Raw genomic sequence first — 17,257 nt, 5'->3', positions numbered from 1 at the left:
TGTAGCAAGCCGGAGATTAGAGCTTCTCTTTGGGTGTATAGTAAGTCTAGCAAGTACAAGAAAATAGCTGGAAAGAAAGGTTCTGGGTAGAAACACGTGCAGCAGCAGCAGCAAGAAGCCAGAAATGGAGGGCTCAGCAGCTCTAGTGTGGAAGGGGTGGGGGGCTCTTAGAAGAGCCTTTGGGGTGATAGTACAGAGCAGGTGATGGAGCCGATTACTTGGCGCTGGTGTACTTGGTGACGGCCTTGGTACCCTCGGACACGGCGTGCTTGGCCAACTCTCCGGGCAGCAGCAGGCGCACGGCGGTCTGGATCTCCCGGGAGGTGATGGTGGAGCGCTTGTTGTAGTGAGCCAGGCGGGAGGCTTCTCCTGCGATGCGCTCGAAGATGTCGTTGACGAAGGAATTCATGACGACCATGGCCTTGGAGGAGATACCGGTGTCGGGGTGGACCTGCTTCAGCACCTTGTACACGTAGATGGCATAGCTCTCCTTCCTGGCCCTCTTACGCTTCTTGCCGTCCTTCTTCTGGGCCTTGGTCACGGCTTTCTTGGAGCCCTTCTTGGGCGCTGGGGCAGACTTGGCGGGATCAGGCATGGTATAACACGGCGATCTTTTCCCACACGAGAATGAGAGAAAGTAATGTCTGTGCTCCTCCCAGCGCAGCCCTATTTATAGGCGGGCTATGCAAATGAGCGCCGCTGTCTGTGCGCTGTTCTACTGGACCAGCAAATCATGTGACTTTTGCAAGCCCCGCCTGCTGAAGCTTATTGGTGGTTCCACAAATCTGGCCTCTATTGGCGGCTTGAGATGTGTCCAATGAGAGTTGCAGGAGGGCGGGGCAGAACTATATATATAAGGCAGGAGGAGCCGGTACAGGGCAGGATATTCTCTGTTACATTACAGTAACTGACGATCCACGAACCATGTCTGGACGCGGCAAGCAAGGAGGCAAAGCTCGTGCTAAGGCCAAGACCCGCTCATCCCGGGCGGGGCTTCAGTTCCCCGTCGGTCGTGTGCACAGGCTTCTCCGCAAGGGCAACTACGCCGAGAGGGTTGGTGCCGGTGCTCCCGTCTACCTGGCGGCCGTACTGGAGTATCTGACCGCTGAGATCCTGGAGTTGGCTGGTAATGCTGCACGGGACAACAAGAAGACCCGCATCATCCCCCGTCACCTGCAGCTGGCCGTGCGCAATGACGAGGAGCTGAACAAACTGCTGGGTGGCGTGACCATCGCCCAGGGAGGCGTCCTGCCCAACATCCAGGCCGTGCTGCTGCCCAAGAAGACCGAGAGCAGCAAGCCCAGCAAGAGCAAGTGAGCGCCGCTCCCACCCCATCCGTCTATACAAGCAAAGGCTCTTCTAAGAGCCACCACCTTGTCTACAGCAGAGCTGCCTCCTGTCTACAATACGGGCTGTCCGTCTATTCTGAAGCCAACTCCTGGCCCGACCGGCGGCCCTTACAGGGAAGCACCGTGGGGTGACTGAGCGGGAGGAGGATTCACTCTGTAGGGAGATGTGGTGCGGGCGCGGGGTTTTGTGTCAGGTCGGGCTGGTGGTAATCTGCTAATGCTCTTTTCCCTGGCAGGTAGTATAAGCGGAGCTTAGATATAACGGACGGGCGCTGATACAAAGCTGAGGTGAGCGCCGGCTCCTCCGGGTGACGCTTTGTCTTTTCTCCCCGCTCACACGGTTGGTGGTTTTGAAATTCCCGCTCAGTCGCAGTGACCGTTACAACCCGCGCGAGAGCCGGCAGCGTCACGTGGCGCAGAGAGAAGGGGCGCGAATTTCAAAACCTCCCCAGAGCTGAGCCCTCTCCAACTGAAGAAGATTCAGCAGCGGACTGGGGCGGCGCTCAGGTTATTGTAGAAGGATGTGCGGAGTAGGCATATACTAGGTACGGAGAGGAGGGAGGGAGGGAGATGTGGTTGCGGGCGCAGGGTCTTGTCAGTTAGGGATAGTAATGGCTGTGCTCATCCTAATCCTCTCTCCCCGCCAGGGCACAGCTCACGGTGGCAGGCTTAGAAGTGCCGATGAAACGGGCTCCTCCGGGTGAACCTTTGTCTATCTCCCCGCTCACACGGTTGGTGGTTTTGCAATTCCCATTCAGTGACCGTTACAACCCGCGCGAGAGCCGGCAGCGTCACGTGGTGCAGAGAGAATGGGCGCGAATTTCAAACCCTCCCCAACTGAAGAAGATTCAGCGGCGCTCAGGTCATTGTAGAAGGCGCTAGGGAGAGATGCGCGGAGTAGGCACATACTAGCGACGGAGAGGAGGGAGGGAGGGAGATGTGGTGCGGGCGCAGGGTCAGTTAGGGATAGTAATGGCTGTGCTCATCCTAATCCTCTCTCCCCGCCAGGGCACAGCCCACGGTGGCAGGTTTAGAAGTACCGATGAAACGGGCGTTAAAGGGCTGATCCGGGCGAACCTTTGTCTATCTTCCCGCTCAATCGTAGATTCCCATTCATTCAGTGACCGCGAAAACCGGCAACGTCAGGTGGTGCAAAGGGAGAAAGGACACGAATTTCAAGCCTCCGCCTGTCTATTACATCCTCCACTGCTGCTGATGCGAAGTAAGATTGAGTCAGCAGTCAGTGGGGGCGGCGCTCAGGTTACTGTAGAGGGCGCTGCAGTTACATATGTGCCTGTTATACATACAAAGGAGGGAGACGAGGTATCGCTAACTCAGTGACTGTAAGGGAAAGGGTAACCTCTCTATTAGCAGCCAGTGAAGGCTTCTCTTCTCCCCTCCCGAGAGGAGAAAGACAACGGCTACAGCTCGTCTGAGGGAGGATTTGGTGGCTCTGAGAAGAGCCTTTGTGTTGTCAGACGGTGCCTGGGCAGATTTAAGCCCTCTCCCCACGAATCCTGCGGGCCAGCTGGATGTCTTTGGGCATGATGGTGACCCTCTTGGCGTGGATGGCGCACAGGTTGGTGTCCTCAAAGAGCCCGACCAGGTAAGCCTCGCTAGCTTCCTGCAGGGCCATGACGGCGGAGCTCTGGAAGCGGAGATCCGTCTTGAAGTCCTGGGCGATCTCTCGGACCAGGCGCTGGAAGGGAAGCTTACGGATCAGCAGCTCGGTGGACTTCTGGTAGCGGCGGATTTCACGCAGAGCGACTGTACCAGGGCGGTAGCGGTGAGGCTTCTTCACTCCGCCGGTGGCGGGAGCGCTCTTCCTGGCGGCCTTAGTGGCCAGCTGCTTGCGGGGAGCTTTCCCTCCGGTGGATTTGCGGGCGGTCTGCTTGGTTCTTGCCATCGCTTCTGTATAGACGTTACACAGCGGTGATATGAGCTGAGGAGCGGAAAGAGCGACATATTTATACAGCCGGGGCTCGTCCTCATTGGCTCATGGAAAGCCCGCCCCCTCCATCTCATTGGTTTATTTCTACAGTCCAGCATTAGCGCTCATGCCCCTCCCCCAGACCCCGTGCAGCACGGCGCTGTACAGCCCCCGCCGGCATGCATCAGGCTACACAGGGGACAATCTGTGGCGTTCCCCCCCGCAACATAACGAGGCGATTAGAACCTGTAAACCTGAGGAGAGAAACGGAGGGAAATTCAAACCTGGTGGAAGCGCCAATCAGCTGCGGAGGGCGGGGATTATGATGCTGGCACTGGTCACATGACTTGCTGGTCCAGTAGAACAGAGCGCAGACAGCGGCGCTCATTTGCATAGCCCGCCTATAAATAGGGCTGCGCTGGGAGGAGCACAGACATTACTTTCTCTCATTCTCGTGTGAAAGAGATCTCCGTGTTATACCATGCCTGATCCCGCCAAGTCTGCCCCAGCGCCCAAGAAGGGCTCCAAGAAAGCCGTGACCAAGGCCCAGAAGAAGGACGGCAAGAAGCGTAAGAGGGCCAGGAGGGAGAGCTATGCCATCTACGTGTACAAGGTGCTGAAGCAGGTCCACCCCGACACCGGCATTTCTTCCAAGGCCATGAGCATCATGAATTCCTTCGTCAACGACGTCTTTGAGCGCATCGCAGGAGAAGCCTCCCGCCTGGCTCACTACAACAAGCGCTCCACCATCACCTCCCGTGAGATCCAGACCGCCGTGCGCCTGCTGCTGCCCGGAGAGTTGGCCAAGCACGCCGTGTCCGAGGGCACCAAGGCCGTCACCAAGTACACCAGCGCCAAGTAATCGGCTCCATCACCTGCTCTGTACTATCACCCCAAAGGCTCTTCTAAGAGCCCCCCCACACCTTCCACACTAGAGCTGCTGAGCCCTTCATTTCTGGTGTTTATTCCCCGGACCAGAGGCTTTATTTATCCCGATCCGTTTTGTCATTGTATTTATGGACGTTACACCGCACTGTTTGTATTATCCTCAAGGCGAAGGAACTTATCCGCCTGATAACCTCGTATCTATCTCGTGTGTGTGTGTATATCTGCGCACACCGGCAAAGTAAAGGAGAAACTTTAGGCAGTGCACACTGTACAGCGACGGGAACGCTCTAAGATTTATGCATTTGTTCACACGTTCCCTGAAGCTTAGGAGCGTTTATCTCAACGCTCTCCGGTATTCCTACAGTAGCCGCAGCGACAGCTCCAGCCCTAGAGGGCAGAGGAGAGGTGGGTGGCGGGGACAGCTCTGTTCTCAGGAGGATGTGGCGGCTCTGAGAAGAGCCTTTGGGTTATGAAGTAGAGAGTCGGGGAGCGGCGGAATTAACCTCCGAAGCCGTAGAGAGTGCGGCCCTGGCGCTTGAGCGCGTACACCACGTCCATGGCGGTGACGGTCTTCCTCTTGGCGTGCTCGGTGTAGGTGACGGCGTCACGGATGACGTTCTCCAGGAAGACTTTCAGGACACCGCGAGTTTCCTCATAGATGAGACCGGAGATGCGCTTGACGCCTCCTCTGCGAGCTAGACGGCGGATGGCAGGCTTGGTGATGCCCTGGATGTTATCCCGGAGCACCTTCCTGTGCCGCTTGGCACCGCCCTTGCCGAGACCTTTCCCTCCTTTACCGCGACCGGACATCTTCTGTGCTGCTGCTGACAGACTAGAATAAGCGTCCCTCCGCACAGCCGCCTTTTTATATAGAGAGTGGTCGGACCAGAAGGAGAACCCTGCTATGATGACGCAATTCTGGGGCGTGTCCTGAAGCCACTCCCCCTCCCACGCTTTCCTCCTCTGATTGGCAGAACTTTCACCCGTTAGTGATTCGGAGCTTTCCCGCTCATATCCTACAGTTCTCGCCGCCTCTCCCTGTCCCTGCTGCCGCTCTCAGCTCGGCCCCGGAGACAATGGATGTCTGCCGGCCTTCTCCACCCGCCCCAGTGTCATCACAAACCTACTGCTGGGAGCCGGAGCTCCCCCAGACAAGTCATTCAGCTGCAGCACAGACAGTGCGTTATAAATACAAGAGAACACGCTGAACAGGAGGCAGCAAAGATCCGAGTTTCTGGGTCCAGAAGTGACCCCGAAATAACGGTGTGCGCTCTCAGGGGAGAACGAGCCTGGACGCCGGGAGGTTGTACTGGGGGAGAAGGGGATGAGGCTGGGTGACAAGAGCTCTCAGGGGAGCCCCCTCCTCAGCCTGTGTAGGAACGAGTAGTGTCAGGCGGGGGCTCCCCTGAGAGCGCTTGTCACCCAGCCTCATCCCCTTCTCTCCCAGTACAGCCTCCCGGGCGTCCAGGCTCGTTCCCCGCTGATCTGATACAGACCTGGCATTGTGTATCGTTTGTCCCCCTACCACAAGCACGCACACAGCCGCCCGCCGTACACCGCAGCGACCCCCGGCATCAGGCTGCATTCGGGACTGCAGGGATTGTGTAGCTCAGACATACTGACAATTCCTCCTCCTCCTCCCCCCTTATCCAGACAGAGGCCCCCGCCAGTAACGAGGAGGATGCGCGGCCAATCTACTGGATTACTGCCCCTATAAACCCTCAGCGGCCTCAGCTTTTAGTCCTCATTACTACCCCGCTGGACCGGTCACCTGGAGAAACCTGCGGGGATGTTACCCTGTAGTGACCGCTCATGTGTCGGTGCGGATACGGGAATGGAGCCCTGGTCATAGGATTGCCGTTAATATGACGCCCCCGCTGGCTAGGGAGATAGCGATGATACAGCTCTGCCGGGACAAGGTGGTGGCTCTGAGAAGAGCCTTTGTGGGACAAGTACAGGGCTGCTCGGGCTTATTTCTTAGCCGCGGGCTTCTTGGCTTTAGCAGCCTTCTTAGCCGGACTCTTGGCAGCTTTGGGCTTGGCCGCCTTCTTAGCCGGACTCTTGGCAGCTTTGGGCTTGGCCGCCTTCTTAGCCGGGCTCTTCGTCACCTTCTTGGCTTTAGGAGCCGCCTTCGGCTTCTTGGGGCTCTTGGCCGCTTTCTTGGCGGCCGCGGCAGGCTTCTTGGCTTTCTTCGGGCTCTTGGCCGCGGTCGGCGCCTTCTTAGGAGACTTAGCCGCGGGCTTCTTGGCGGCAGCTTTCTTGGGCTTGGCCGCTGCAGGCTTCTTCTTGGCCGCCTTGTCCTTACTCTCCGCCTGCTTCTTGTTCAGCTTGAAGGAGCCGGAGGCGCCGCTGCCTTTCACCTGGATCAGGGTTCCCTTGGTCACCAGAGCCTTAAGGCCCAGCTTGACACGGCTGCGGTTCTTGTCTGTATCGTAGCCGCCAGCAGCCAGCACCTTCTTCAGGGCGGCCACAGACACCCCACTGCGCTCCTTGGAGGCGGACACGGCTTTGACGATCAGCTCGGACACGGTGGGACCGGAGGATTTCTTGCTCTTCTTGGCGCCCCCTGCGGCTGCTTTCTTCGGCTGCTTCTTGGATTTGGCGGCCGGTTCGGCGGGAGGGGGAGCGGCGGCGGCGGCGGCGGGCGCGGTTTCTGCCATGATACGAATCGAGCTCTAATTCCTTTCCTAGACGGGAAAACACTGGGGCCGGAGCAGCCGCCGCCTCTTATATTCACAGCGGTGCGCACTGATTGGCTGCTGAGCGGCCTCGGCCTCACCTCCTATTGGCTGTCACTCAGCACAGGGCCAGAGTCAAGCTCCGCTCTCCCCGTGTGCTTCCCTGCCCGGGATCAGAGCCCATTACCGGCTAGAACCGGACAGGAGAGCTTCCATTCTTCGTGTCTCCCCACTCCCCGACATCCTCCCTAACAGTCCCTGGCCGTCACTGGCGGAGGTGCGGGGGTGGTGCGGAGAGGAGGCCCCGGGATTTCCGCCATAGCACCCCCACATCTGTCCATCACTATCTATGCAGGAAGATGAAACCGCTGCGGGAGCTGCCCCCTTCTATTCCCGGCGCTTGTCACCATCCCCGGGATCTTTACCACAAGCTCTATGCTACAGGAAGCTGATTGTACGATGCGGGGACAAGCTGGAGCTGCTGAGAGCCGGGGAGGGTAACACAGGCGGCGGCTCCGCTCACTGCCGGCTCCCTGTCCTCACATCAGATAGATACATATATATATATATATACTGCAGACAGGGGGGCCGCTTCTCATGGGGCTCTGCCCTGCAGCAATGTCTATACACCGGGCAGAATAGAAAAGCGGGGACATTGTGTATATACAGCTGTCTGCACAGAGGCGTGTAGGATGGGATGATGGCTGGAGGTGATTTCAGTCTCCTGCAGTTACACGTATTATATAGGATGGGATGCATACAAGGTGATAGTGATCCAAACCTGACAATCACTACCATCATGAACTATTGAAAAGTTTGTCTTTGCTTCAATGTGTCAGTTTAGACCCTGTGCGATCTGTATGGCAATTACAATCCACAACCAACAGCACAGTAAGACACATTACAGATAGACACACGGCCATACAGCAAGTCGTTGTGTGGGGATTGCAGTCAGAAGTAGCAGCTCCAGGTGTCAGTGTGAAAGCGTGACTGCCCAAAAACTGGAAATAAAATATGATGACATCAATGACATTTCCGCCATATTTATGTTTTTATGACCATCCAGACGCCAGCAGATGATCCAGAAACCCTAACTATGTAGGAACCCTAAAATATGCTGGATATTGGCCAAGTGTCCCCAAGGGTTGCATCTGGGAATGGAGTATCATTGAAGCTGCAGGTCTGGCGTACCCCGACTTCTCAAAGCATTTGGGATCTCTTGTTAGGCACATTACACCGATATGTTTTATTCCCGGGAGTTATGGCGTATTCACAAAAGATGTATGATTTCTCTCTCTCTGGGCTTAATGCGGGACATTAGGTGGTCGGGTCAGTGGTGGAAGATTCCAGGAAGAGGGCAGAGCTGAGAGCCCTTTATAAACTGATGAGGTCCATGATTTCAGGGTCAGATGGATCGGAGGGGCGGCTTATTAGCCTGGAGATCGATAGAACTACATCCTGCTGACAATCTCTGCCAGGCTAGAAAAAGGTCTGATTGATTTTATTTCCATATTCAGACAGATATGATCTTTGCTCCTGTCTATCTTATTGTGCCACATGTGGTCACAGCTCCCAGCACTGCCCCTACTCAGCCAGACATGCCCTGAAACTAGTGGACATAAAACAGTGACAGGATGTATCATTCGCAGTGGCAGGGCTGTTGGGTACCATCACATGGTGCAGGAGGATTCAATGGTATGGGCTGTATCCTGTGATACTCCTTAGGACAATGTGATATTCTCTACATAGTTCATACCATCACCAATAGACAGATAAGCCAAAGTGGACAGCAAGAGCCCCGGGGACAGGCACCAATTCCAACATGGCAGCAGACTAGTGGTTATAAGCCAAGTTCCCTGTCGTCCTCAACAGCGGCACAATGTGGGGTATTTCTGCCCCTGTGTGCTGGTAGGACAGGCGGATATTTAATTAGCCAATCAAATGCGTGGCAGGCCCTATAAGAGGGCACAAGAACCTCCCCTCTGCGTGTTTTTTTCTGTCCTGTGTGGATAGAGGACAGGTGGGAGGACTTGTGTCCTCTTTGAGAAGCTCAGCAGGATCACTCACCTCCTGAGCGGTTGTTTTCTTCTTGTCACCTTCTGTGCCCTGCGGGGAGAAGGTGCTTGTTAGCCATGTGTGGCTACCCCCCTCTATCCCCCCTGCCCCCCCTCTCCTCCGCTTCCCCTGCTCCTTGTGACTTACCTGACATTTTGGTGAGAGTCCGGGGACTCCGCATGCCGCCTCTGGTGGCCGCGTGGACTGCCGGCGGGTGGAACCACACTGTTGTGTATCCTGTTCCCCGCCGGCCGCTGTAAGCGCGCATTTCCGGTTTCGCCGGAAGTATCATAGCGCCATGGCAACGGCCTGGCGCTGGCGGCCGCTCACTCAGGGAAGATTCAGGCCTTATTAAAGGCCGGAAAAGACGGGGAGATGTGGGGGTAAGTGCCCGTGTTAAGGGCCTCTTGGTGGGGGGGAATGTATATCTTTGCAGACCCCTGATTACAGGGTTAGTTGTCTGGGCAGGTTGCCTCACCTGCTTTGATTGTGGCTCCGCCCACTTCCAGCCGGCCAGAATTAAGAGGCTGGCTGGCCTGGTGTCAGAGACCTCCCTGCAGTATCTGCTGAAGGCGTGCGATTGTGGTGTTCATTGATCTTGAACTCTTTTCCAGTTTGCAAACTTTATTGGGAACCGGCTGTGATGGCCGAGTGGTTAAGGTTTTGGACTCGAAATCCAATGGGGTCTCCCCGCACAGGTTCAGATCCTGTTCACAGCGCCAGCCCGGCTAGCTCAGTCGGTAGAGCATGAGACTCTTAATCTCAAGGTCGTGGGTTCGGGTCGCACGTTGGGCGCCAAGTCACCTCTCTGTCCGGTCTACAGGACCTGGTAAGATTTACCCTTTTTTTAAAAGCTGGTATGATGTCATGGTGACAGTGTTGCATGGTCTATTATCTCTCTCTGTAGGATATGTCATCCTCTACTACCCCTCCTGGGGATGGTAGGAGGAAAACCTCTTCCAAGAGGAAACATCTTTCCTGCTTCGATTGCGACACACCGCTCCCTGATGGTAGGTAGCGGCTTGAAAGGTTGTGCCCTGCGGGGTACTACTGGTCCTATAACTTGCCTATTTTCAGGCTATGAGTGGGCCCGTTGTCGCGGGTGCAGAGGTCCTCCACCTGTGGAGCCCTCTCCCAGAGATATGATGGCATGGGTCAAGGAGATGGTGAGGTTGGGCATCGCTTGGGTAAATAGTTTTTCCCTTGCTTGTACTCTCCTTTTTGTTTTGCAGGATGATTCCCTCAAAGGGATCCATTGCACCTTGTCTCAGCTCACCAGGAGACCATGCTCTGAGCTCCGTTCCTCGTCTCTCCCCCCCCCCCCCCCCCTTGTAACACCTGCGGGTGGCAGAGGATGATTCCTCCGAGGACGACTCAGTTATTCCAGCAGAACTGCGTTCCATTATGAACAAACGGGCAGGCTGCTGAAGTCCATCCGGTCTACAGTGGGCCGAGATGTTGACGGGGAAGCCTCCACGTCTGCCTCTGGGGGACATATTGCCTTCCATGCGGACGCCACGCTGACCGACCTTATGGCGCAGCAGTGGAAACAGCCAGAGAAAGGACATTCGCTTTCCAGGATCTTCAAGAGTTTGTTTCCTATTAACACTACCCAGTGGGATTCCTGGGGGCCTCCCCCGAAGGTGGATTTGGCCGTAGCAAAGCTGTCCCGCAGAACCCTGGTGCCCTTGGAAGATGGTTCAAATCTTCAGGACCCTCTGGATCGTAGGGCGGACTCCGTTCTGAAGAAGGTCTACTCAGCTTCCTCCGCGCAAGCCTCTGTGGCCATAGCCTCCTCTATGGTTGGTGACTTTTTGCGCAACCGCTTAGCCGCCTTGGAGCGGGATATAGACTTGGGCGTAGACAGAGATGAGATTCTGGCCTCTATGAAAAGAGTTCATAGGGCTGCAGATTATTTGGCGGAATCCTCCTGCCATCAATTAAAAATCTCCGCCAAATCTATGGCGTTGTCTACTGCGGCCCGTAGACCCCTTTGGCTAAAGCCTTGGCGGGCAGATTTTGCGTCTAAAGCAGCACTCTGTGCTCTCCCCTTTGAGCCGGGAAGGGTGTCTGGCCAAAGCTTAGATGCCATTATGGAGGGATTAGCTGAAGGTAGGGGAAGGTCCCTACCTCAAGCATCCAGGGGCAGACGTGCTCCCTCTAGAGGCAGAGGTTCTTCCTCTAATTATAGACGCCCTTCCCAACAACGGCGTTTTAGATATCGCCCTAGGGGAGCTGGTCGTGGCGCTTCCAAGGAGGACACCAAGAGGAAGCCTGAGTTTTGACGTGGGGCAGCTCCCTGTGGCCCCCCTTCCTGGGAGGACGTCTTTCCTCCTTTTCCAGAGCATGGTTCACCCATATCCAAGACCCATGGGTGTTGAAGATCATACAACACGGGTATCACATCGACTTTCATCTTCCACCTCCAGATCGGTTCGTTTCCACCCAAACTCTTCCACCTTCTCAGCAGGCCAGTCTAGAAGCCTTGGTTGCCGAATATGTTACCAAGGGCGCCCTGGAGAAGGTACCAGCCTCAGACCTCGGTCTGGGAGTCTACTCCCCCGTCTTTCTGGTCCCCAAGGTCACCGGGGGCTGGAGGATGATAATAGATCTGAGGTACCTCAATCGGTTTATCAGGAAGAGGTCATTTCGAATGGAAACCGTGGATTCCGTGGCTGTGTTTCTTCAGCCAGGAGAGGTGATGGTTAACCTCGATTTGAAGGACGCCTATCTACATGTCCCCATTGCTCATTTCCACAGGAAGTTCCTCAGGATTGCCGTCGCTATGGCCGGCCACAGGGAGCACTATCAATTCACAGCTCTGCCATTCGGCACATCCGCCCCACTGGTATTCACCAAGGTGATTTCTCCGGTCGCCGCGGCCCTCAGACTTCAGGGTCTTTTCATCGTCCCTTATCTAGACGACTGGCTACTGAAAGCTCAGTCTCCTGCTGCTCTCCTCCAGCAGCTCAACCTTGCCATCAACTTCCTACAGGAGTTAGGATTATCAATTGGGAGAAGTCCGAAATCGTTCCATCCACCTGAAGAAAATTCCTCGGATTTATAGTGGATTCAGAAGCGATGCAGATCTTCCTCTCCAGTCCAAGGAAGGAAAGAATCCAAGCCAGTGCACGATTCCTATTGCGCACTCGGCAGGTAACCATCCGGACCGCCATGAGAGTCCTGGGCCTGATGTCATCCTCGGCCAGGGCGGTGCCTTGGACTTTATGGCATTTGCGTCCCCTGCAGATGGAAGTGTTGAGAACCTGGAACAGGTCTCCACGGGGATTGCACAAGAAGATCTGCCTTTCTCCCGCTACCCGTCTTTCCCTCAGATGGTGGATACACCTGAAAGACGGAAGGTCCACGGTCCCGACAGTGTGGACCCTGTTGACAACAGATGCATCCCAGTGGGGATGGGGAGCCCATTGTCAAGACAAAACTGTACAAGGATGATGGAGATGTCCGGAGCTGGGGTCATCCAATCTCAAGGAACTCAGAGCAGTGTACCTGGCCCTAGTACACTTTGCCCCAGAATTGAAAGGCAAGTCTGTCAAAAACCGGTCAGACAATATGACGGTGGTAGTCTATATAAACAAACAAGGGGGCACCAGGTCACCAACCTTGCTGAGAGAGACAAATCTCATATTTGCCTAGGCGGAGAAGAATCTGGTCCAGTTATCCGCTGTTCACATAAAGGGCTCCCTGAACATAGTAGCGGATCAGCTGAGTCAGGGTATTACCGTATCAGGAGAATGGTCTCTCAATCCAGACGTATTTCAACAGATCGTCCAGAGATGGGGTCTCCCGGAGGTCGATCTTATGGCTACCCGACTCAACGCCAAGGTGGGGACCTTCTGCTCTCTGTACCAGGAGGACAATCCCTTGGCGGTGGATGCCCTGTCCATCCCATGGAGGTTCAGGCTGTTTTACATATTCCCTCCAATTCCAATCATACCGAAGGTATTGATAAAAATAAGACAGGACCAAGCCTCGGGAATAGCCATAATCCCGTTCTGGCCAAAAAGGGCTTGGTTTGCTCAGCTCATACAAATGAGTCAGGGCATATATTGGAGGCTTCCCCCACTCCCAGACCTGGTAACCCAAGGAGAGCTGAGATGCCAGGATCTGAGGAGACTCAACCTGACAGCCTGGAGGTTGACCAGTCCCTATTGAGAAATAGAGGACTGTCACAAGCCGTCTTGAAGACCCTATCCAGCGCCAGAGCAGATTCGACTAACAGGAACTACCGTCGAATAGGTAACATCTTTAATGCCTGGTGTCTGCAGCATCAAGTGGACTCCACCGATCCCCCTACGGAGGCGATCCTGGACTTCCTTCAAGACGGACTAGACAGAGGTCTTGCTGCGGCCACACTCAAGGTACACGTAGCGGCCCTGTCCGCCTATCTGGGGGGCGTTTGTCTCAGGATCCTTTAGTGAGCACCTTTATTAAAGGGGCAACTAGGCTGAGACCGGTGGTAAACACCCCTGTCCACCAATGGGACCTTATTCCGGTCCTGAACGCCCTATGTGGCCAGCCATTTGAACCTCTGGAAGAGGTCTCCCTCAAGTCGCTAACCGGCAAAATGGCGCTGCTATTGGCAGTCACACCTGCCAAACGCGTTAGTGAACTACAAGCTTTGTCCGCTGAGGAGCCATATACCACCTTTTTCTCTGACCATGTACAGCTTAGGTTCCTCCCTGGGTTTCGTCCCAAGGTGCCATCTGCTGTAAACAGGAACCAACTGATTTCCCTTCCAGTATTTTTTCCGTTCCCTTCTTCTGCTGAAGAAGAAAGATGGCACAAGCTGGATGTGGTTAGATGCCTGCAGATCTACTTGCAGCGCACTCGCCCCTTTAGGTGGACTGAAAACCTGTTGGTCAGCTACACGGGGAAAAACAAGGGCGCCAAAGCCGCCAAAGCTACAATATCCCAGCCCAAGGGCTGTCGGCTCCATCTTTCCTTCATGCCCATTCAACCAGGGCAGTGTCCACTTCTCGGGGAAAGAAGTGCTTTGTCTGTGGACCAAATATATGCAGCTGCCTCTTGGGCATCTGAATCCACCTTCATTCGGCATTACCGACTGAAGGACCAAGTGGCAGATTCCACTGCCTTTGCCCAGACCAGTTTAAGATCGGTCATGGGTTTGTCCCACCCATCTTGGGGACCTGCTTGCTATATCCCCACATTGTGCCGCTGTTGAGGACGACAGGGAACGAGTGATTATGAAGATAATCTTGTTTCCCTTAGTCCTAACAGCGGCACAAGATTTCCCACCCTGGGAATCATATCTTATGTATAAAACTGTATATAAATGTAATGGAGGTACTTTTGTATTTACACGCAGAGGGGAGGTTCTTGTGCCCTCTTATAGGGCCTGCCACGCATTTGATTGGCTAATTAAATATCCGCCTGTCCTACCAGCACACAGGGGCAGAAATACCCCACATTGTGCCGCTGTTAGGACTAAGGGAAACAAGATTATCTTCATAATCACTCGTTGTTCATCTGAAGAGTCTGACTTTCCCTATGCCTATCCCGAAACACGCCATCAGGTATATTCTGTTACCCTAGACCATCCAGACTTCAGGGCTACTGGGTGTCAGATTAGCAGAACGCACTGTACTGTCATTTATGTGAGGCTTGTACTATAACTAGAACAGCCATAGCGACCCCTCGCTCCACCTTACTTAAGTCTATGCAAAGGAAACGGGTACCTCATGGGAGCTAAAGAGGAAATGAAGGTGGAGGAGTCAGTACTGCAAAAGTGTTATAACCTGAGCTGTGCCTACCAGGCAATAAGGCAATCGTTAGAAATCATGACAGATAAAAGATTTATGACCGGAGCAGCCATTGACTCAGGCAAGCCAAATCAGATCATTTAGAGCTCCTTCTAACGCTTGGGGTGAAGCAGACGGTCACTTACAGTGCTGCTAAGTGCCATTAAGGTCCCATACATGGGGTGGGAGTTGTTCTCCAGCATGGAGCTCGCCACGGACAGTGTCCTTCTGTCACCCACTACCTGTACTAGGTCGAGGGGGGCGCCCCAGGACAGAGCTGGCCTTTCTGATCAGCCTGTGAAGTCTATTTCTGTCCCTGGCTGATATACTGCTCTCCCAGCAGGCCACACCGAAAAAGATGGCTGAAGCAACCACAGAGTCAAAGAAGGCCCTAAGTAGTGTCCCCTGGACTCCGAAGGCCGTCGGCCTCCTGAGCAGGTAGAGCCTGCTGTGACCCTTTCTGTGCAGCGCCTCCAGGTGATCAGCCCAATCGAGTTTATTATTGAGGAGCTCACCCAGGTACGTATAGGTCCTGACTATCTCAATGCCTGTCCCTTGGATCTCCACCGGGGATCTGAGCATTTCTCTGCTTACTAAAGTCCGCCACCATCTTCTTGGTCTTTCCAGCATTAATCCTGAGGTGGTTGTGCTGGCACCAGTCTAAAAAGTCCTGATTTAAGGACTTGGGCCCTGGCGCCGCCTTTAGTGGCTGCCTCGATTACAGAGCTCCAAGCTGACAGCAACCTTTATCTTTCCATTTTCACTCTTTTTCTCTGTATCTTCAAGAATCCTCTAACTAAGCAAACTAGGACTATGAATTAGCAACTATAAATCAAATGGAATGTCCTGTGGCGTTCACACAGAGAACTAAATGATCCTGCAGTGTGCCTGTGTTTCTTTTTTTTTTAGTTGCTATGATTCCTAGTATTTCTCTATCTGTCATGAGCTTGAATGTGTTTTTCTCTCTTGTTATATACTACTGTGCCATCTTTGAAACTTCTATCACTGAAATTTCCCCATTGTGGGACTATTAAAGGATTATATTTAAAGAGGACCTTTTACCACTTTTGGGCACATGCAGTGTCATATACTGCCAGAAAGCCGACAGTGCGCTGAGTTACGGTGCCGGTACCGTAGTGCTCTATGGTCAGAAGGGCGTTTCTGACCATTAGCCAGAGACGTCCTTCTGCCTCGCGGCGCCAATCGCGCTGTACTGTGGAGCGGGGAGGAACGCCCCCTCCCTCTCCTGATAATGCTCGTCTATGGACGAGCTGTGTGAGCAGAGGGAGGGGGCGTTCCTCCCTGCTCCACAGTACAGCGCGATTGGCGCCGCCAGGCAGAAGGACGTCTCTGGCTAATGGTCAGAAACGCCCTTCTGACCATAGAGCACTACAGTACCGGCACCGTAAGCTCTTTACACCGGGCACAGATCGGGAAAGCTGACAGTGCGCTGAACTCAGCGCACTGTCGGCTTTCTGGCAGTATATGACACTGCATGTGCCCAAAAGTGGTGAAAGGTCCTCTTTAAGTCTCTGTATTCCCTATCGCCGCCATCAGTGATAAGGCCGACTATAGCAGAGTCATCGGAGTACTTCTGTAAGTAACAGCTGGATGAGTTGAGCCTAAAGTCAGCAGTGTACAGTGTGAAGAGAAATGGGGCGAGAACTGTACCTTGTGGTGGCCCCGTACTACAGATCACATTATAGTTAACGGCTAGCCCAAACGGATAAAGCCATGCGTATTGGATACTCTTGGACCTCAGACATTCCAGAAGAGGGCGCACCGTGCACCGTTTGGCCAGGATTGACGGAGCCGGGTCCTGATATATAGAGACCTCCCCCTCCCTTAGTTGAATAGAAGGACAACTTCTAGCTGCTGCAAAAATAGCCGCTGCGTCGGGATACGCTAAAAGTCCATCTCTGGGCGGTTCACCCTGTTGGGGTTTGGGCCATAATGCTCTGTGGATGCGTTCGATGCGAATGGATGAGGTTCTTTTCGGGCCAAGGAATTCTTCAAAGAGATCAGCTGCCATTTTTAGCAAAGATAAGATAAGATAATCCTTTGATAGTCCCACAGTGGGGAAATGTCAGTATGTTACAGCTGCAAAGTAATACAGATACAGGATAATACACAGTAATATATTACACAAGTAGACACACATATGCTGAGAAAGATATACTAGGAGTCAGGGGTGAACCTGCCCCTTTCACCGCCCGAGGCGAAGGACAGGACAGCTTGTCCTGGACTGGTTTAGGTAAGGCAAAATGCTGCCCTCCCTGGGGCCCTGACATAGCGCCGCCTGAAGCGGTCGCTTCAGGTCGCCTCATGGGAGGTGCGGCGCTGCTAGGAGTCCATAGCAGCTAAGGAACAGAGAAGAAAGAAGGAGGACATTCATAGTCATTTAGTTGTCTGTGCGGAGTGTCTTCGCTTGGTTTGATGTAGATTATACAGCCTGGTCGCGGTTGGAAGGAAGGACCTGCAATAGGGGTGAAGCAGACGGTCAATTACAGTGCTGCCAAGTCCCATCAAGGTCCCATACATGGGGTGGGATTTGTTCTCCCGCATGTAGGTCAC

At 54.2% G+C, this 17,257-nt stretch overlaps 5 protein-coding genes and 1 non-coding gene across 6 annotated transcripts; 3 read left to right on the top strand and 3 right to left on the bottom strand.

Moving 5' to 3' along the window:
- Nucleotides 1-58: 58 nt before the first annotated feature.
- Nucleotides 59-618, bottom strand: LOC142183446 (histone H2B type 1-O-like). Its single transcript, XM_075258533.1, has one exon. The coding sequence runs from the start codon at nt 593-595 to the stop codon at nt 215-217; it is 381 nt and encodes a 126-aa protein (XP_075114634.1). The 5' UTR covers nt 596-618; the 3' UTR covers nt 59-214.
- A 278-nt stretch (nt 619-896) lies between these two features.
- LOC142183250 (histone H2A type 2-B) lies at nt 897-1,423 on the top strand. Its single transcript, XM_075258276.1, has one exon. It carries the CDS (start codon nt 925-927, stop codon nt 1,315-1,317), a length of 393 nt encoding a protein of 130 aa, XP_075114377.1. The 5' UTR covers nt 897-924; the 3' UTR covers nt 1,318-1,423.
- Nucleotides 1,424-2,755: 1,332 nt separating this feature from the next.
- On the bottom strand, nt 2,756-3,255 carry LOC142183541 (histone H3). The gene has a single exon (XM_075258665.1). It carries the CDS (start codon nt 3,253-3,255, stop codon nt 2,845-2,847), a length of 411 nt encoding a protein of 136 aa, XP_075114766.1. The 3' UTR covers nt 2,756-2,844.
- Nucleotides 3,256-3,742: 487 nt separating this feature from the next.
- Nucleotides 3,743-4,212, top strand: LOC142183419 (histone H2B type 1-O-like). Its single transcript, XM_075258501.1, has one exon. It carries the CDS (start codon nt 3,761-3,763, stop codon nt 4,139-4,141), a length of 381 nt encoding a protein of 126 aa, XP_075114602.1. The 5' UTR covers nt 3,743-3,760; the 3' UTR covers nt 4,142-4,212.
- A 1,925-nt stretch (nt 4,213-6,137) lies between these two features.
- Nucleotides 6,138-6,827, bottom strand: LOC142183090 (uncharacterized). Its single transcript, XM_075258000.1, has one exon. The coding sequence runs from the start codon at nt 6,825-6,827 to the stop codon at nt 6,138-6,140; it is 690 nt and encodes a 229-aa protein (XP_075114101.1).
- Nucleotides 6,828-9,537: 2,710 nt separating this feature from the next.
- On the top strand, nt 9,538-9,619 carry TRNAS-CGA (transfer RNA serine (anticodon CGA)). Its single transcript has one exon. It is a non-coding gene; the product is annotated as a tRNA-Ser (tRNA).
- Nucleotides 9,620-17,257: the final 7,638 nt, after the last annotated feature.

The sequence above is a fragment of the Leptodactylus fuscus genome, chromosome 10 (genome assembly GCF_031893055.1).
Source record: "Leptodactylus fuscus isolate aLepFus1 chromosome 10, aLepFus1.hap2, whole genome shotgun sequence".
Taxonomy (NCBI): Eukaryota; Metazoa; Chordata; class Amphibia; order Anura; family Leptodactylidae; genus Leptodactylus; species Leptodactylus fuscus.
This window is presented reverse-complemented; position numbering and strand designations above follow the sequence as displayed.

Bases quoted from the DNA above. Each gene is read 5' to 3' on its own strand.
- LOC142183541 (XM_075258665.1), bottom strand. From the start codon at position 3,255: ATGGCAAGAACCAAGCAGACCGCCCGCAAATCCACCGGAGGGAAAGCT.
- LOC142183250 (XM_075258276.1), top strand. From the start codon at position 925: ATGTCTGGACGCGGCAAGCAAGGAGGCAAAGCTCGTGCTAAGGCCAAG.
- LOC142183419 (XM_075258501.1), top strand. From the start codon at position 3,761: ATGCCTGATCCCGCCAAGTCTGCCCCAGCGCCCAAGAAGGGCTCCAAG.
- LOC142183446 (XM_075258533.1), bottom strand. From the start codon at position 595: ATGCCTGATCCCGCCAAGTCTGCCCCAGCGCCCAAGAAGGGCTCCAAG.
- LOC142183090 (XM_075258000.1), bottom strand. From the start codon at position 6,827: ATGGCAGAAACCGCGCCCGCCGCCGCCGCCGCCGCTCCCCCTCCCGCC.